Source organism: Streptopelia decaocto (assembly GCF_964273445.1).
Source record: "Streptopelia decaocto genome assembly, chromosome: 16".
Classification (NCBI taxonomy): Eukaryota; Metazoa; Chordata; class Aves; order Columbiformes; family Columbidae; genus Streptopelia; species Streptopelia decaocto.
In genome coordinates, this window is record NC_138671.1 from 5038598 (window position 1) to 5058883 (window position 20286).

General features: G+C 55.4%; 1 protein-coding gene across 1 annotated transcript; it reads left to right on the plus strand.

The window, feature by feature from the left end:
• Positions 1 to 463: 463 nt before the first annotated feature.
• USH1G (USH1 protein network component sans) lies at positions 464 to 9072 on the plus strand (the record flags this gene model as incomplete). Its single annotated transcript, XM_082067279.1, has 2 exons — positions 464 to 627; positions 7827 to 9072. 2 exons carry the CDS (start codon positions 464 to 466, stop codon positions 9070 to 9072), a joined length of 1410 nt encoding a protein of 469 aa, XP_081923405.1.
• Positions 9073 to 20286: the final 11214 nt, after the last annotated feature.

Below are 20286 nucleotides of genomic sequence, written 5' to 3' on the forward strand. Positions count from 1 at the left end.
TGTCTTCCTAGTGACACTAGGGAGATAGATATCTATATATACATAGATACCTATATATATTTAACTAGGAAAAGCTGAGTTGTGAATGCCCCTGGGCTTGCTTTGAAAGTGCAGCCTTCTTGCCTCCCCTTAGGGGACACGTAGACCCAGCGAGCTGTCGCTGTGTGACCCTGTGCCCGCAGCGCTTGGCTGAGCCCGACGCAGCGATGCTGCTTAATTGGAGCTTTCAATGTGCCGCGGAGCTGGTGCGCAAAGCATTTGTTGCGAGGATGCTTAGGACCCAGGGGAAGCGCTGAAGAGCCTGGCTGGGCTCGCAGGAACTCCTGCCTCCCCGGCCAGGGCTTCTCAGGTGTCCGGGTACGGCGGCGCCGTGCGCGGTCCTCCTGGCAGCTCCCCCTTCCCCATGTCGGTCCTCTGAGCCCCCCTGGGCACCCATGCACTTGCCCGGGGACCGTTCCGCACCATGAACGACCAGTACCACCGAGCAGCCCGGGATGGGTACCTGGACCTCCTGAAGGAAGCCACCAAGAAGGACCTGAACTCGCCGGATGAGGATGGCATGACCCCCACGCTATGGGCTGCCTACCACGGCAACCTGGATGCCCTGCGCCTCATCGTCAGCAGAGGGTGAGTGTTGGGGAACACATGGTGCTGGGCTGGGGGGAGAGACTGGGACCCCTCTTTCCCCCTTCTCTGCTTGCACATCAGTGTGGGTGCAGGTGCCCCACAAAATGATGGCTTCTGTCCAGAATGCCACCCGCCACGTCCTCCCTGCTGGTGTTTTTCTCTCCCTGTGGTGCTCTGAGTCTGATTCAATGCTCCTGATCGCACCTCTGTGTATTCCCAGCTCCTCTGAGCCTGCAACCCCTTCTGCCCCAAATCCTGCATGCAGCCCCCCACATGGGGCTGGGACCCGCTGGAAGAGCTTTGTAGTTCTGAGTCAGGTCCTGGAAAGACAGGCAGAGCTGAGAAGCTGCCACATCACATCACTGCCATGAAAAATAGCCCCTTTAAAAGAGAGAATAACTGCTCCTTCTGTCCCAAGGAGTGCTCATGCAGGGGTGTGTGCAGTGCCAGCTGGCAGCAGGTGACACTTACGTGTTTCACCCAAAGCGAGATTTGAATGTGTGACCCCTGGACAGCCTGTTGTGCACCTGGAGCCCAGGAAATTCAGCTGCAGGTTCTCCAAGAACAGATTTCTTTAAGCTCAGTCTCCCCATGGGGGCTGCTCGATGCTGATGTGTCTCTCCTGGTTCCTCACCCTGGGATGTCAAATTGGAGGGTCTCTGGCTCTGTAAGTGGGGATGTGGTGGAGAGAGGACAGCGGGATTGAAGGGGCTGGTCAGGCTGGAGTGATCTACATCATGGTGTTGGGGGAACCACACAAGAAGGTCTGTGCTAAGGCAAATCTGCTCCTGTTCTTACCAGCCTCCCAAGGGAGCACATCCTGGTTCTTCCTTCCCACTCTGGTTACTTCCCTGAGCACCTCATCTAAGGTGGGGTGGCCTCTGCCTTGTGCTGAGATAGGGGTGGTGCCACTGATTTTGATTTATTTCTAATACTGAGGAAAAGTGCTGGGGTTGGCAGCCTGGATGTACATCATGCCTCCTTGGAAAGGGCTTTGCTGCTGCATGTTGGGTCAGGGCTCGGTGGGACCACCAGCTCCCAAAAAGAGATGTTCTGCATCTACCCTGGGCTGCATTTGCAGCTCTCACAGCCCGTCAGTTGCCTCTGCTGAGCCTGTTCCTGGGCTCTCAGCTTTTTTGGATACTCTGGTTTGCTTGTACAAAACCTTCAGTCAGCTCCCCTGGCCCTGGTTTGTGGGCAGAGCTCCCACACACATTGCTGCCCTTCCCGTGTAAAGCCTTTTCTATTCAGATCCTGGACTCAGAAACACGGTGGACAGAGTAACTTTAAGTCCTGATGCAATAGTGGTGTGCTCAGGAAAAGATGATTTCAGAGTCTGGAGGGAAGAGAGCAAGAAACCACTCTGAGCAGTGCACCTTAAGATGCATGAGTTAGAAATGGTTCCAAAGACCCTTTAACAGCCACAAATTCAGTCTGAAAGGCCCTTGCCCTGCAGGAACAGGGCAAAGCCTTTCTGGAGGGGTGTTCTTCCAGGGCATGGGCCTTTCAGACTGACTCTATATCTCTTTCTATCATTATATCTCCCTATATTGCCCGCCTCCATCACAGGACGCCCACACCACGAAGCCCAAGGGCTGCTTTTCCGGAGTGGCCCCTTTTATAAATTCACATTGGATTAAAAGGATCTTGTGGGCTCAATCATGTCCGAGCACAGCTTGACTGCTGTTTAATGAACAGCCTGGTATACATTTATTCCTGCTGGGGAAAAATAGCCTGGTTAAAAGCCTAGTGCCCTTTACATGATGGATGGTGGAGCGAAGCGTGTGTCTGCGGGGCTGGAGGATGCGTTTACATCCCTGCATTCATCTCTGTGTGTCAGATCGTTGCTCAGGACCATATAGAGATGAGTGAAGCCCCTTTGCCTCACAGCTCCACTTGGAACAGGGGCAAACACACCTCTGCTCCCTGGGATGGCGTTGGGTCTGCGAGAGGCAGGAATGCTCCAGCCTGGGGACACAGGTGGCAGAGAGGGGACATCCTGCAGGAGAGCCTGTGGGCAGACTGTCATTTTCTGTGAGTGCTTAGGATGATGTGCAGCGGTATTGGTCAGATATGAGACTTAATTCTGTGTTGGATGCGTTACTGCACCTGCACTATAACAATTGGGAGGCAAGGGGAGAGGACTCCTGAGTGTCCCCAAATATCAGGGCATTTCTCTCTGGTCTCTGCTGTCAAAAAATTTCCTCCTTTGGCACAGAGAGCCCTGTTCCCTGAGGGATGCGAAGGCTGCAAGGATGGGGTGGGAGGAAGATTTGGAGTCTGATGGGGCTGCAGGGGGGTGCTGAGGCACAGGGGTGATGGGGGAGCAAGAAACACCAAATCCTTCTTGCCAGTGCTGAGCAGTGGTACCTGTGCCCGGACAAGCCGGGAGGTTGAGTGCTGGGAAATAAATGTCCCAGTGATGCTAGAGGGACCCTGAGACAGCAGGGCTGTGAGAGGGGGCTGCTGGGGGCAAAAATCACAGCTCTGATTGTCGTGCCCTTCTGCAGGCCGGGCTGGTGGATGTTTAGGGTTATCTGGGCTCTGTTGTTGCTGAGGGAGCCTCGTTCACATGCCAGCATGTTCAGCAGATGGTGGTGTAGGGCTGAAACGTAGCGAGGAAAAGAAAGTATAATAAATCCATTGGTAGATCCTTAAGGAAAGTTTGTTGTCTCACCCCACACCGAAGGGGTAATGAAGCAGGTTTATGGCTCTGTCCATATGTCTGTGGCTCCGTGCCACCTTTGCATGGAGATGGAGAGAGGGTTTGGGATGGAGGGACGAGTGGTGGCTCATCCATCGTCTTTGCAACACAAAAAGCCTTTTTCTTCCTCCTGGCTGGGCTCCAGCGGGGGGAGCAAACTCAATTAACGTGATGGCTGGGAAAAGGCAGGCTAACTGGCATTTAGCACTGCAGCTTTTCAGAGGCAGTAATTCTTCAGCGTGGTTTTTTATGAACTGTGGCAAGCGTCAGTCCAGCTCCAGTCAACCGTGGGTCTGGGGGCCTCGGCTGGGAACAGCCAGGACTGTCTTGCCTTGGAATGGACCCCAGGAGGGGTGAGGATGTGTCCTTCTGCTAGGCAGGTCCACGGTCAGCTTTGTCACACGGTGTTTTTTTGCAGAGGTGTGCCTCAGTTTCCCTTCTTACAAAAATGGGGCTCACGGATGCTTTGGATGTTGATGGCAGTGGGGTGCGAGTGGCTCAGCAGTGGGCTGGAGGGGATGAGGTGGCTCCTGACATCAGCCAGGCTGCTCGAGGGAGCCGCGTCGCCCTGGCCATGGCAGGGCTGCACTAAGGTCACAGCGAAGCACGTGAAGGTGATGTGCGTCCTCTGCACACCGTGGGCTGGTGGCCACGTGGGTGCCAGGAGTGGGGAGGACCTTCTCCTGGGTGGTGACCTGCTGGGAAGGGGAAGGAGCAGGGTGAAGCTGGCGTCACAGCTTCAGCACACTGAGCTGCCCGGAGTCAACGTGAGGTCTGGGCATGGTGGAGCGCAGAGCCGCAGTAATGGTCACCAGTAACGATAACTGGTGTCCCAGCTTTCTGCTGGTACAAGAGGCAGAGAGACCTAAGATGAACCTCACTGACAGCACCTGGGCTGGATTTTGGGGGACCTGAACTTGTTGGAGAAAAGCCGAGTCCTTGACCTACCACCACCTGGACAAACTTGGGAGGCAGGATCCATGGCTACGCTCTGACTCCAAAAACCTCATCTTTTCTGCTTATTTCTAGGCTTTGCTTGAGTCATCATCATAGAATAGTTTGGGTTGGAAAGGACCTTCAAAGGTCATCTAGTCCAACCCCCCTGCAATGAGCAGGGACGTTGCCCTGACTGGCTCTGCTGAAGCTGGGGGGTTTCTTCCTCAAGCCATACATTATGTTTCCCTTCTTTCTGTATCCAAAACCATTTTATGGGAGCCAGAGATACTCTGCACCCAGCTGGCTCCTGGTTCGAGGGCCTGATCCTTCCCGCACACCCATGAGCCGGGGCTGAGCCAGCCTGTTGCCATCAGAGGAACTTCCCACGTGCAGCCGGGAAAGGACATACGTAAGTGCTGCCGGATTCCCGGGCTAATTGGGATCCCATGGGAGAAGTGGAGGGGGAAAAACCGGCAGGAAGGGAGTGAGTGTGCACACCATGGCGCAAATGCAATGACTCAGGAGATGCACATGTCCACCTAAGGGGCTCAATTAGCAGCGTTTTTAATAATAATTATTACAGGAGTTGACTCAGCACTTCAAAACGCTTTGAAGGTGAGAAGTGCTGCACTTCACACCTGTTATTAAAATACGTTCCCACTTAGTGGACCCTGCAGTCAGCATGTCCTGGTGTGCAGCGCCCTGCAGGTGAAGTTTTGCTGGGACAGACTGGCCAGAGGCAGGGCCTCATGTTTATTATCTGTGCTGGATCAAACACCTCTGCTTTGCAACTTGCCCTTCTTCTTTTCTTCTGGTGCATTTTCAGCGCCTGTGGCAGACATTTATAGGGCAAAGAGACTTAGAGGTTTAATTTTGCCCTAATACTCCTGTTTTTAGACGGTGGAAATGTCCAGGGAAAGCTGGTTTTGATGGTCTTTCCCCTCACTCTCTGAGGAAAGTAGACCTTCTCAAGGTCTTCTCAAGAACATTCTCAAGACCTCCATGGCTTTGCCCTTCACGACCTGAACCAGACAGAGATGAGAATGGGCTCTGGGATGGACTTTATGGATCGAGCATCCGTACACTTGGCTTGGGGAGCGAGATTCTTTCTAGCAAGTCGACTGCTAAGTCACTGTCCACATTGTGAGCCCAGGTGCATGGGGGGACCCTCATGGTCCCTGGGCTCATCTGCACAGGTCGGGCACATATGTGTCCATTCAGACCACATGTAAACAAACCAACAAAACTTCACGCGCTGGAGTCCCACCGCCAGCCCCAGCGGTTCCAGTTTCGCTGGCTCTTTAATCCAACTCCATCAATAATTTACTCCTCTCTTGCAATTCATCAAATATTTATCCTCCCCATGAATTTCCCTGCCTGGACATGTCACTACGAGGGTAGAGGCGAGGGCTGGGGAGTTACCACTCCTGGAAATGTAGCATTGCCGAAGAACTGGGTGCTCCCCGTGTCCTTCTGCTGGCTTCACGGCTCCTCAGCCCTGTCATCTCCTGCCCTTCTCCTCCCAGCACCCATCTCTGAACCCTTTCTCCGCTCCTATGGGAGATGTCAAGAGCTCTGGATACACAAGTCCTGCAGGGGTTGTGGGTCTTACACAGTTTGAGTGTCTTGACTCACTCTTGGTGATTTTGCCAGCAGGCTGAAAGTTGTAGTTACCAAGTTCCTATAAGTTTTGTGAAAATAAGTGTGTGGTGGAGGGCAGCTGCTGGTGCTCCCACATGGGGAAAGCTGAGCTCAGCTCATAGCAGATCTCAGGGAATACAACCAGGATGCTCAGGCTCTGGACACTGTCTTTACCACTTCTGCCTGTTGCAGAATAATTTCCCTTCGGTATTACATAGCTGAGATATCAGCAAAGCCTGAGGATTGCAAACTAGTTGTCACAGCGTGCAGGTGGCCCTCCATATGGGAGGGTGAATGTGCTGGTTGGGGCTGTAACTGGGTCTCGTGCATGGGCAGGAGCGATGAAGATGGGATGCTGGCAGGGGAAAGAAGTCCCTCAATTCCTGTGATCTCCAAGGTCTTTCTCTGAAGAAGTTTTCAGACTCTTTCAAGTGAGGCGAGCACAGCGCACGTGGGGTTTGGGAGACAGTTCTGGGTTCCGCTGCTCCCAGCTCTTGTCAGCACAGGCCCTAGAGCAGTGAGGAGTAAAGAACTGAAGGTCTCCAGTGTGCACTTGCTCTCCAGACTCCTGGTATCACCAAGGCTCGTTCTCTTGTAGGCCTAGAGGAATCAACCCAATGCTTGTGTTGGCTGAGCCCTCTTCCCAACACATCCCTGGACACCCGGGCTTGGAGCTGGGGTCCCCATGGCAGGGGATGGTGCTGGGTTCCTCTGGCGCTCGTTGAAAGGGTGATGTGGAAAAGGGCAGGAGCTTTGCTGAGCCAGAACCCTGCTGCCTGCGGGGAGCTGCTCTGGAGGGTGGTGGAGCTGCCCAGCCTTAATAAAAGGCTTTGACTTATGTGTATGCAGAGAGAGGCATTGCTGACAGATATTGCTGCTGGCTGCATATCATTAGCGCCGGCGCTCGGGCAAAGGCTGCTGCCAGCTGGGGTGTGAACTATCTCTTGTTTCAGCCGACCACAAATACAGAGGAATATCAAGATAAGCTTCCCCTTCAGTGCCAGGTTTGTGTCCCTCCTGTCACGGGAAGCAGGAGATGTGGGGACGTGTTTGTGTCCCATCAGCAGCTTGCTGGGACAGGGTCCGGCACAGTGTGGGAAGAGATGCTGGTGGCATTAGCCGAGTGTCCGGCTCTTGAGGAGCGCAGAAACCTAATCTCCACTTTCTCTGAAACTGGAGTCTCAGGATGTGCTAATACCAACGCGCTTCAAGCCGTGCAATCGAAACCAAGTGCGGTACAGCAAAAAACCCCCACAAAACCCCAATCCCGAGGCCAATGCTAGCCACTTTGCTCTTATTCTCTACTGACAATGTGCCCTCTTGTGCCCTGAATTTCCCCAGGCACCAGTAAGGGTGGGAAGGTTTCAGAACGGTGTGGAGGTTTCGGCAGGTGGTGGGTTTCAGAACCAGTGCTGAGGATGGTCACTTGGTAGGTACCCTCATGGTGGGACCCCATGGTGTCCCACACGGGATGTGGTGTATAGAGAGATGTTTTGGGATGTCTCTCCAGAGAATCTGGATGGAGGCAAGATTTGAAGATAGAATCTAACTAGAATTTTCTTTGGATGTTTTAGATTTGAAATTTTATAACAAGCTAAAGGTCTGAGCTGGAATCAGCCCCATATCTCACTCCTGGGCTATACAGAATCTGGCTTACCCCTCTCCAAAAACTCTCCTCAGAGCTAAATTAAAGTCATGGAAATTACCGCAGGCTTGCATGTCAGGCACTTGGCTCTGTGTCAGTGGCACACCCCTCCAGAAGACCCTCTTAAAATTAAGCTGTAGGGGCCAGAGGTGTGTAGCTTCGTATTTTGAGGAGGCAACAGTTCATGGTGCTGATTTGCACCATGCACAACTGGGAGTGTCTCAGTAGTATGTTAGCCATACCTGCATGCTAACCGCTTTTCTTGCTGTTTAGGGGCGATCCGGACAAATGTGACATCTGGGGGAACACCCCGCTCCACCTGGCAGCAGCCAATGGCCACCTGAACTGCCTTTCCTTCCTCATCTCTTTTGGGGCCAACATCTGGTGCCTGGACAATGACTACCACACGCCGCTGGACATGGCAGCCATGAAGGGACACATGGAGTGTGTGCGTTACCTGGACTCCATCGCTGCCAAGCAGAGCAGCCTCAACCCCAAGCTGGTGAGCAAACTGAAGGACAAGGCCTTTCGGGATGCGGAGCGGAGGATTAAGGACTGTGTGAAGCTGCAGAAGAAACACCATGAAAGGATGGAGAAACGGTACAGAAAGGAGATGTCGGATAATTCAGACACCATGAGCTTCTCTAGCTATTCGAGTAGCACCTTAAGCAAGAAGTTCCAACACATGTCTATGGTGACTTCCCTGCCATACTCACAAGCCACCATCCATGGCACAGCCAAGGGAAAGACGAAAATACAGAAGAAGCTAGAGAAGAAGAAGCAGGTGGATGGGACGTTCAAGATCTACGAGGATGGGAGGAAAAGCGTGCGGTCCCTATCTGGTCTCCAGCTGGGGAATGACGTCATGTTTGTGAAGCAGGGCACATATGCCAGCCCCAAGGAGTGGACTCGGCGTAACATCAGAGACATGTTCCTCACAGATGAAGACACTGTCTCCCGTGCCATAAGCGACCCAGGCTTGCACATGGACTCGGCACATTCAGAAGTCAGCACCGACTCTGGCCACGACTCCTTGTTCAACCGCCCCGGGCTGGGCACTATGGTGTTCCGGCGCAACTACGTCAGCAGTGGGCTTTTTGGGATCGGCCGGGAGGACGCTGGCACGCTGGGTGAAGACAACACGGACGGGGTAGGTGTCAAACTGCGGAGCCGCCTGCAGCGCTCGCCAAGTCTCAACGACAGCATTGGCAGTGCCAACAGCCTGCAGGAGAGGAACGCGGAGGAGCTGCCCTGGGACGAGGTAGAGCTGGGCTTAGATGATGATGATGAACCAGACACCAGCCCCTTGGAGACTTTTCTGGCTTCGCTGCACATGTTTGAGTTCATCTCCATCTTGAAGAAGGAAAAGATTGACTTGGAGGCCCTCATGCTGTGTTCAGATAATGACCTGAAGAGCATCAATATCCCGTTGGGCCCCAGGAAGAAGATTGTCGATGCCATCCAGAGGCGACGGCAAACACTGGAGAAGCCAGATGTCATTGTAGACACTGAACTGTAAGTAAGAGGTGTGGCCTCTGAGCAACTAAACTCTTCAGCAGGTGGAGATGTGGATAACGTAAGGTTTCAACCCACTTGGAAGAGTAGGAGTCCAGGTAACCTCGGTGCTTCTGTGTGAGCAAATTCCTGCTCGTGTGGAAACAATGAGAGTTTGGAGAGGTGGCAATAACGTTAGTTCATTACTCAGCAGCCCCGATGTGGCTGGGCAGGATGTGGAGCCTTTGCTTTGTTTCATAACCTGTATGGATGCACACCATGCTGCGGTCTGGTTCTTCTGAGTCCCTGTAGCTGGGATTCTCAACCACACTCGGGCTTGTCTTGACTCTTCACCTTTTGAAGGTGTTAGGAAATGAACCGCAATTCCCAGCGGGAGCAGGCTGAGGGCAGTGCCCTGTGGGATTGGGAATCCCTCCCCAAGTGCTTGAGATCTTACTCAGACCTATGGAAATGGCGTATCTGGGTTGGAGTTGTTGCTGTTTCATGGTGTTTCCAGGGGTGGGTTGGTTTGAAAGACCACGTGTCTGCCATAGAGGTGAAGGGAAGGCCCCGCTGTGGGTCTCCCCGCTGTCACATCCGCTGACACCCTGATCCAATGTATTGTTCAGGCTTCTCAGCCCTAAGGTATATCCGTGTTCTTGCTGGTTTTACAGGATTTCAGTACAGCTCAGTCTTGGGTTCTCAGGGTGCTGATAGATTTTTCTCTTTCCCTTTGCAGATAGCAGCAGCAGCATTTTATTTTATTTATACTTTTTTTTTTATGATTGAGAGAAAAAAACCCCACAGTTCTAAGTTGCCAGAAAACACAAGCCAGAGACTCTCTTCCTGGGGCAGCTGAAAGCTCCAGCCACCCCCCTGGTCCCTCTGGACTGTCCTCCTGCCCCCTCGCTCCGCTTCGTCTCTGTGCGATGCTCCGGGTGGTACCTCGTGCGGAGGGATGGCTGCTGAGATGGGACCGGCAGCTCCGGCAAGCCAGCCTTGAAGGGACAACAGCCACCTGCTCGCTGGAGGAACAAGAGTGCTGCCCAGCGGGAGACGACACGGTGCTGTCACGGGCTGAGGGACCGCACGAAGCCATGAACAGAAGGATACTTGTGATGGGATTTTCAAAGGGACCCAAAATAAATAATTACACCCATTCTTTCTTGAGCCAAGTGGTTGATTTGGGATTTGGGCTGGAGGAGCAGGGGGATGGGGAGTCCTGGCCTCTCTCCTGGTTGTCGGCTGCTTTGGCGTGGTGTTTGGTGCTGTGTTTTTGGAAGAGAGTTTTGATTGCTGTGGTTTGGGGCTGTGCAGTTTGAGATGTGCCAGCCCTGACTTTTGCCAGCAGGCTCCAGACATGTCTGTGAATCCAGTCTGCACTGTCTTGAGCGTGATGATCCAAAATGAAGCTGTTTGTGTGTGAGGGGCCTGGATCTTCATCTCCACGAGCTTCCCGGGACCGAGCGTGGCTCCAGGCTGCAGCACAGAGTCAGCTCCGAGCATCCCTGATGCATCAAACACAGCCCAGCTCCAAAACAGAGCGTTAGTTGTTTTCCACAGACTCATCACATATCTCGCTGACCTTCTCACATGCATTCCGAGCCCTCAGCTCCACTGCAATATTTCACGTACACAATCTACAGGCAGCTCCTGGGTGTTTCTTCGACTTGCACCCTCCCCTGATTTCGCAGTGATGTACCTTAAGAGGGGAGAGCCACCAGCCCCTTGCCGTGGGGTGCTGGCAACGTGCCCGTCCAGGCTGTGATGCAAACCCCCAGATCAGAGAAACGCCATGTGGTGTTACTGGTACTGCTTACCCAGCCTTATCTCAGGGATGTGAATCATAGGAATGACCTGAGCACGGTGAGTCCTGGCAGTCTGCACATGCTCTGGCTGGGGTCTGGAGCACAGACCTGGGAGGGGGGGTTGTTTTTTCTATTTGGAGGATGAGGATTTGTTTGGTGTGAAGCTGCGCTTCTTCCTGCCTGTTTGTGCCCTTTATGTGTGTCTATATAGGGGAGGATAAAAACTCTCTGCAAGCAAGAATTAAGTCTTTGCGAGGTGACTCTGTCCTGCTGCTCCCCAAGGGGCTGAAGCCTCAGCAGGAGTGGTTTGGGGTCTCCTTTCCCTTCACACAGATGCTCCAGCATCAGTTGAACAGCCCCGCTGCACCACGGGGCCAGGATCTCTCTGCATGGATGCAGACTGGGAAGGACTTTTTAAAGTGTGTGTATGATGTTGTTTTCTTTTCTTTTTTTTTTTCTTTTTTCTTCCCCTCGCTAAAAATGCTTTTATATTTGAATGTACAAGTTCTGCATAACTCTTGGCTTGATTTCCAGGGAAAAGGGTGAGCAATCAGATGTGCTGAATCAGCGAGCTCTCGGAGAAGGCTGCGCGACGCCGGGGCCCCAGGACTGTTGTCTTTGGTCCCTCTCCAAAGCCCGGGGCTGCCGTCCCAGCAGGGACAGCGCTGGCTGGGCTCACTAGTGTCACGGCTCTCTAATGTCACAGCTCCCTCTGCTGGGACCAGGCCTGGGAGAGAAGGATGGGACCTGCTGCCCGCGGGGCTGCGAGGATGCAGGGACACAGGGATGCAGGGTGGACGCCAAGTCCTGGCTGTGAGCAGCACCTGTAACTCAAGGCCAGTTTTCAGGTGAGGTTACAGGGGCTGAATTCATCCCCTTCCCTGTGCACACGTGTGATTCCAGCCAAGTCCTCTGCCCTTCCTCTGGATAACTGGCAGAGCACCAGTTGCCCACCATGAACCAGCACTTTGTTTTTTGTTTAGGAGCACCCAAGCAGTTGCTGATGTTGGGCTGATGCTGACAGAGAACCCTTCTCCCAGATTGTCTTTCCTCTAAAAAGCCGGTGAAAAGTTTTGGTGACATGACGGTACCCAAACACCATGAGACGTGGCCCCACACACATAAGATGAAGCCCAGAAATGCCTCTTGAATTGCCAAGCCCTAAGACCAACATGGTCACTTCCATGACCACAACAAGAGACCAAAACTGAGCTGTAGCACCAATGCAGCGTTGCAGAGCCCAGGAGATGGACTCAGGCCCACGGCTGCCCCACGTGGGGTGAGGAGCACAGTCTGCGGGCACGGAGGTGTCTGTCAGAGATGCCAGCACCCTCTTTGGCTCCCCTGTGTTGCTTAGCTTTGGGTTTGGCCCTTGATTCCAACCAGGTTGTCTCCCACAAAGTCTGGGGACGCAGCCCTTGCAGGACAGGGTGTTCAAACCCCTTGGCCCATGAGATGTCTCCTGGTTTCCAGTTCCCCTGGCTGTCTGGGCTGCTGCATCCCAACAGGCTCATGATGGAGCCAGATTCTGCTTGCCCTGGGCATGGGGAGGGGATGTGGGTGTCCCTGGGTCCTCAGCCTCTGTGGGGGAACCTTGCTGGTGCTAATTGCATCTGCTCAGTGGCTGAGAACAACAAGCTCCTTTCGGAGAGGCACTTGTGAAAGCAGGGTGGAGGCTGGGGCTGGCACACCCTGGAGAACACTCTTAAACACCGTCCCAAACAGAAACCCAACCAGGCAGCAGGTTTCCCTGACCCAGTGCTGCCAGCAAGAAAACACTGACCTTCACCTCTGCTGGCGATCGGACTCGGTGTGGGTCCCACCAGCACCGTGCCAGCACATGGAGCATCACCCTTGCAGGAAACTTGTGACACTGGGGACAGCTGTCCCTTAGTGCCCCACGCCATCAACATCAAACTGCCCTGTGCCTGTGTTAAATTGGGCTTCTCAGCAAAACCAGTTCCCTGGGTTCACCTTGCACATGTATTTCCCTGTCCCCAGTGGTGCAGGAGGTGACAGGTAGGGAGTGAAGCGAGGCCAAGGGGCCATGCCAGTGGTCTGGTGACAGCATGGACACCCCATCCTCGAGCTGGACAGCCCTGGCTCCTCGAGTGGACAAGCACCGCTTGTGAAAGTGATGCCAATTCACAGGCCCTGCCCTTATCCTCGTGTGGCAGCTGCAAGGGGGATGTGTTGGCACTCACTGTCACCCAGATGCTTTCATCTCCCTGTCCTTAGGAGCCGGCTGGGCCCCCAGACCATGCTCTGGAGGAGGGAGAAGGCAGGGGAGGTTTTTGGGGATCACCGAGGGTGTGCAGCAGTGGTGTTAGAGATGCGGGTTTGCAGGCACCGAGTGAGTGTTGCAGCATCCCTGCTTGGCTGCTGGGGACCGCGGCCAGCCCAGGGGACATGGCTGCTTCCCCCAGGCTGCTGCAGCACCGGGGTTATCAGCTGTTCCCCTTGCACGGCATGTGTTCTCAGCCATGCCACGCAGGGCTGGCATGGCAACCAAGAAAGGGCATGGCTCAGGGCACCAGGTAGGTCCTACGGGCAGAGAGGACCACGGGAAGGCATGTTCCATGGGCTGGAGCACCTGGTCCTCAGTCCTGCCTGATGCTCCTCCAGCCTCACCCAGAGCTGCTGACAGTCATGGTGCCCACACCGGAGGGTGATGCTGGGGTCTGGGACCTGCCAGGCCAGCATGGACCATTGCACGTCACTTGCTTAACTATTTCCTGCCCATCCCGACGGGGATTCACTTCCTGGCAGAGCGGCTGAGTAACACGTGGCTGCAGGAAGATGGAGGCGAGGGGAAGGACTTCCATGCAGAACACCTGTGGCACGCCCCGGCTTTGCCCTGGCAGCCGAGCGCAGGGCTGGATGTGGTGCTGATACAGCTGGGGTTGGGTGCTGCACCTTGCAGGAGCTTTGCAACAGCTTTTGGGACCCTCTGCGGCAGTTCCCAAAATCAAAGTGCCCCAAAAGGCAGCGACATGGACACGGCTCACAGTGTCCTCCGTGAGCAAGAGTGGGCTGGGGAAGTGTGAGAAGTGTTGTTTTCTTTTAATGCTGGCCTTAGGTATTATCAGAGTGAATTATTTTGTAAGTCTGCCCTGTGCAATTCATAAATGTTAGCAAAATATCATGCAACGCTGTGGATGCTGCCACCAAGTGTCTGGGGTCAGAGTGAGGTCCCCGGTACCCATCATCCCGGTACCCATCATCCCGGTACCCATCACCCTGGCTTGCTCTCAGCCAGAGTAGCTGGAGGAGCACACGGATGCACCCACAGATGGCACTGAGCATCCCTGGTGGGGAGCAAGGTCTGGGGCATCACTGGTGCCCTGGACCCATCTGCCTCTGGTCTGGAGCAGGCAGGCTCTTCACTCTAGGTGCAGGATAGGGAGATGCTCCCTCCTGGGTCTTGAGCTAAACTCCCTGACTGTCGCTGAACGAGGGTCAGGAGCAGGGCAGCACCTCCCATGGGGCTCCGTGTAGGGTCAGAGTGCAGGTTTACTCTGTAATTGTGGGGTTGTGGCTGCAATAACCTTTTCCAGCCTCTGCAGGGGTATGGAGCTGTTTCTGCAGAAGCATGTAAGGAAACGCTCCCACTATGAGAAACTCCAGGGTCTCTCAGAACTCAGACTGGGTGAGTTGAGGGCCAATGAGGGAACTATGGAGTCACCTAGAGCTGGAAAAGCCATCCATATGTCTTCTCCCAAGCTCCTGTACCAACAGCATAGAGAGAGGGAGGGATTTAAGGGTTAACAGCTGGGGACTTCAGGCTGGGGGTCCTTTGGTTGGGGTAAAGATGTGGCTGTGGTCAGGTTCAAGGTGTTGGTCTGGATTCATCCCACTGAGCACTGACAGTGCTGCTGGGGATAATTGCGCATCAAGCACAGGCTCTGCCTGATCTTTGTCCCCAGCTGCCAAACACCCCTGTGCATGATGACACCAGGCTCCTGGCTCAGCCTGGCGTGACCCTGAAGCCAGCGGTGAGGACAAGATCATGCCCAGCACTGCTGCTGGGGATGCCAAAGCTACCGGGAACCGTGTTTCAGGAGACCTTGACTCTGACGCCAGCGATGGAGCTGGCCCTGTGCTGGGGTGAGGGCACCAAGCAGCCCTGCGCAGCCCCAGCGACAGGGACAACATTCCCACAACTCCTGTCCTCTGATGTTTTTCTGAGCTTTAACTTTTGAGAACACACTTTGGCAACGACTCTATTTTCCTGCTGCAGGACAGTGAGTTCCAACTCAACAGCGCTCTCCAAAGCCAGCAGAGCCACACAGCCCCAAAGGTCCCGGTGGGACCAGGAGCATCTGTCACTGGAGGAGACACCTGGGTGAAGGCTGGACCACCCGACCCACCACAGGACCACACCGGGAGCAGCAACACAGGGCTGCAAGGGGTCATCTGCTCAGAAACTACCTAAACCGAGGCAGTAAGTCCTACACAAGCATTTAAGCCCTGGTGGGGATGGATGTCTGTGGGGAGGTGCTGGGCACAGATTCGGCTGCTACAACATCACTCTGTTCCTGACCCATCATCCCACCAATGGGAAGCAGCAGAGCTTGGCTTGGCATAGCCATGTCACAGCAAAATTCAGCACTGGAAGTGGGGACCTTTGCCCATGCTCACCCCTCAGGATGTTGCCCCATGTTCTCTGGCTGCGTTTTGGAAATGCACCCACGTACGGGATGGGTGGCCAACCTCAGCATTTCCCCATCCCGGCTGTGTGGTGCCATCGACCGTGGGCAGTGCAAGGAGCACATGGGAGCTCCAGCGAGGAGGTGAAAGGCCTGAACGGGGCAGAGGAGGTATCCTGGCACCTGGCCTGGATGCTGCCTCTTCCCTCGGCTGTGACAACCCCCCATCTTGGCCCTTCTCCACAGCCACAAACAACTGCTTGGCCATCAGGCTAGCACCCTGAGCTGCTGCCCCCAAACACCTCTGGGTCACCAACACAGCAGAGTTGCCATGCAAACACACATTATTTCAGCTGGCCCAGCCCCCTTGGCATTTAGGAGCTCACCTCCTGGGGCAGGGGGCTCCTGAGGGGCCCTGTGGGGCCAGGGAAGACTGAGCTGAGCAGCGGGGCTGTCTGCCCGGGGAGGGATGGGGAGATGCACAGGGTGACCATGGACCCATCCCAGCCGCTACCTCCAGCGCGGAGAGTCCAGCCCTTGGCCCCGCTCATTAACCGAGCTAACGAGAGCCGCTGTCAACAAGTCTGAGCTCCCCAGCCTGCCTGCTCCAGGGACCAAGGAGGAGAAACCAGTTTCACTGACCTTGCTCCATCACCGCCGTCCTGGCTGCGCCGTGGGCGAGTTTGGGGCTGCGGAGGGGGACAAGCAGCTCAGCCTCCCCTCAGGGGCACGGCAAGGAGGAGGAGGAGGAGTGGGGCTGGAGCTGCATCACCGGTAGGTCGGGGTGCTGGGGGCCACGTCGTGTGGGACAGCGGGACCCCGCTGGGTCGATGCTGTGGCTCCTCGCCTGTCTGTGGAGCTTTGCTCCACCCCTCATCAGCTAATAAAGCCTCCGCTGAGCCGGTCCCTCCTTTGCCACTGACTCACGGCTGCCCCAGCCCAATCCCTTGACTGCCCCGCACCTCCATTTTTTGACCTATAAAGCCGGGCTCATCCTCAGCTGCTCTCCCGCTTCCTTACATAAGAGCACCCAGCACCAAAGCCAGCCCTGCGGCACTTTGCAACCTGCGGGTGACGCCTGAGGGTGCTTGACAGCAGCGCATGGGCTTGGCCACCCATGTCCAGGGCTGTGCAGACCCTGGCTGTGGGTTTTGCAGGTGCTGCACAGCCCTTGAGGGCACTGACAGGCGGCCATGAGCTGGCCGCTGATTTTCCCCACAGACAACATCTCCCCAGGGGTTTTCCTCATGTTTTGGGGGCTGAGAAGGGGAGATGAGCGGTGCGTGCTGTTCTTGGCACAGTGTCCTGCCCGGGAATGCCTTCACCCTGCTGCCCTGGTGCTTTGGCACCCCTCCAGCACCTCGAAACCCGGTCGACTGGGTTTGGAAAGCAGGCCAGGGGCGGCTGGGGAGGTGGAGGCTTTTGGGGCACCTGTTGGGCTGTGCTGGGCTTGTCCCTGCTGCCAGCCAGCAAGCAGCCCTGGCTGTATTTAGCCCCTTCTTCCCTAGAAGAAGCATAAACCCATCTTTTTCCAGTCTTTGTTGCTTTCACAGACAACAGCAAAGGCTGCCCTGTGTGAAGCAGGACTACATCCCGAAGGGTCTTGAGGTGCAGGATGAGCATCCTTGGGTCACAGCGGGGACCAGATGACAGCACCTGCTGGTATCCCCATGGGAAGGCTGCTGGACAGATGGGCCCATGGGGCACCCAGTGGGTATGGGAATCCCTGGGGAGCGGGACTCTAGAGCTCGGGGGCCCAGGACCGGCTGTGGAGCTGGGCCAGCACAGGCAGGGAGAGAAGCAGGAGCCGGCTTGGCCTCAGCCCAGTGCTGCCTGATGTAAGAGGTTATACAATCCTGCGCGGGCAGGGTGCCGTGTCTGTGACAACGGGATAACGCCTGCAGGAATGAGGATGGCCCAGTCCCCCGCCCCGTGATGGATGTCCCTCACGAAAGCGCCGGCTGGCAGTGGCACCCTGGAGTGGTACCCATGAGGGGCACTTGGGCTTCCTGAAGGAACACGGCAGGGCTGGGCAGCACCCATAGAGGGATAAAAGCCAATCTGGAGAAGGGGTGAAGATGGTCTGGAGGTACCCATGTGCCCAAGAGCCGTGGTTAGGGTGGATGGCAGCAGGTTCCCTGGCTGGTGGGTTGGGGGCCATGGCAGGAGGAGGGCAGGGGGACCACTTGCATGGAGTGGGTAGGAAAGGGCACAGAAGAGCAAAGGGTTGTGATGCTGAGCAGGGTCAGCCCCATTCACAGGAGCAGGGAGGAGCTGAGCGGGGCCCCTGTGTACCAGCGGAGCAGCACACCTCCTTGCCCGCCGGCACCAGGTGATGGATCAACCCCCGGCATTCGAGGCAGCTGGACGAAGGTGTTACTCACCAGCCCGGGGCCACGCTCAGCTCCACAGGCAGCAAAGCCACGTGCTCCGGCCACCTTTCCCCAGGAAGCACCAACCCCGTGGCCAGGGACGCTGTCCCCGAGCTGGGGCTGGTTTGACCCTGCACAAGGTGATGGCTTTCCATGGCGGTGGGGATGAGCAGGTCCTCGGGCATCCTGCAGACACGAGGGTGACATGGGGTGGGCACATTCCTCTCTGAAGGGAACCGTAAGCTTCCTTTCTCACCACCCAAGAGCTGTTCCAGCCCTGACAGCACGATAAGGCCGTGTTGGGACTGAAAGCTAAACAAAAGCAACTTTTTTCACTGTTTTTCCCCTCAGATTTTCAGGCAAGTAAAAGAGCAGGATCTGGCAGCGCTTGCCATCTCTCCTCAGATGTCCTCCCCATCAGCAGAGCCTTCCCAAGGGGCTGAGAACAATGTGCCCAGTGCTTCAGTGGGGCAGGGGGTGGGCATGGGAACCCACTCATGATATCGCTGTGGACATGTCTTCAGGAGGAGTAATTTTGTTGGCCACAGAACTTTTCACTATGGGAAAGGAAGACCTGCAGTTTGGGGAAAACGGAGGTTATGAGGATGTTTCTTGACATGGCTGACATGGTTTTGTTTGGGTTTTCTCCTGTCTGGAGCAGGTGGAGTGAAATCCTGAGTGACAAGTGGTCCGTGGGCTGGGCAAATCCATCGGTCCATGTACAGTCTGAATCATGGGTGCTCCAAGGAGACTTCCTATCAGTTCCAAGGAGGTCGGTTTCACCCCTTTTTCCAACAAAACACGACTCTTAGTCACCCCTTCTCCCAGAAAATCGCCCGGTTTTCCGGGGGCATCACCTGTGCCATGCGCCGGAAGGCGACATCCTGCTGGGTAAACAGGCTCATACTGGGCAGCGGAACTATTCCCAGAACCGCCTCCGGCCTCGCTCCGTAAATCCCGCTATCAGCTCCCTGCCGTAACCCTGCCTGGCACTGGCTGGCTGTGTCCCAGCCGGGGACGTGGCTGTGGGACGGCTCCTGCTTTTGCCAGAGATCTGGCCACCCATGGGCTCCCTGGGCTGGCGGGTGCTGGGGTGGTGCCGGTGGCACCTCGTGAACCTTCTGCGCATTTTGGGATAACTCTCTGGGCTGTGCCAAGTGCCCAGTGACGCTCGTCCTGCCTCCGCAAGAGATCAGTCTTATCTCACCTTGCGCCAAGCTTGGCTCATTGTTGACTGTTCTTTTCCCATTCAGGAAGAAAGGAATGAAACCCTACTTTTTATGTAGAACTGCTGAGTCCATGTTCCTGCTGAGTCTCTGTCGGGCTGCCCCAACGCAGCTCTCCTGGGGCAGCAACGACCCTCCGGAAGAGCAGCCCCAAGCACTGGCAATGTGATGGACCAAAAGAGCCCTTGCAGGTTGAAGGGATGTTTTTAGGGCTGAGCTCTTGTTCATTTTGCACCCAGGCTCATCCCTGCAGCCCCTCTCCCCCTGGGAGATTCCCAAAATTGGAGTGATTCCCAAAACTGGAGGACTGGCAACCCTGTGGACTTGGTGAGGATGCTGAGGATGGCTTAGAGACCCTCATGTCCCCTGGGCTGGCAGTGGCAACCCACTCTGATGCTGTGACAGATCCTACCTCCCACAGTTTAGCCCTAATCTGGTTTCTATTCTAAATCTTGATTTTTTTTCATGGGCCTCTTCCCTCTTTTGGTTTGTCCTGCTTTGTCCTCCCACAGGCCAACTCTGGCTGTCCCTGATCCCGAACCCAGTGGAGCCTTGCTGAAATCAGTAATAAAGTGCACTGGTGAGGTTTCATGGGTCAGGGTGGCTCCTGCTTCCCTGGGCTGGGATTAAGGAGCAGCACCTTGGATTTGCCTGCAATGGCTCATGGTGGGAGGGAGAAAGCTGGAGGAATGGGGCTGGGGAGATTTTGCTTTTGTGGCAAAGCTGGTTGCAGGATTAGCAGATTTCCTGGTGTTTGTGTTTTCCTGGGAGGTTGCAACATGCCATATTTTGGCCACTGGGGATGGAGGACGGCTCCTTCATCTGGTGCTGCTGGCAGGGCTGGGGATGCAGCCGTGTGCCAGCCAGAGCTGACCCGCAACCTCCTCCGGACTCCTGCAGATATTCCCTTGGTGGACTGGGATCCAGAGCTCCAAAGGTATCATTAGAAGAGTCCCTGTTTTTCCAAGCTAACTGGTTTTATGGGTCCGGCCGTGCTGATGAAATCGCTGCCAGGCAGTGTGTGAGTTATCCCTCTGGCTGGCAGGGAGCATCTGGGCTCTCGCCTTGAAGAAGAAACAAAAACTGCCCTCGGTGCAGCGGCAGGTTCGGCAGGGCTCCGGTGGGCTGCCCGTGCCCACCGGCAAGGGCGTGCATCTCCCTGGGGAGGAGGGCTCGGGGCAGTT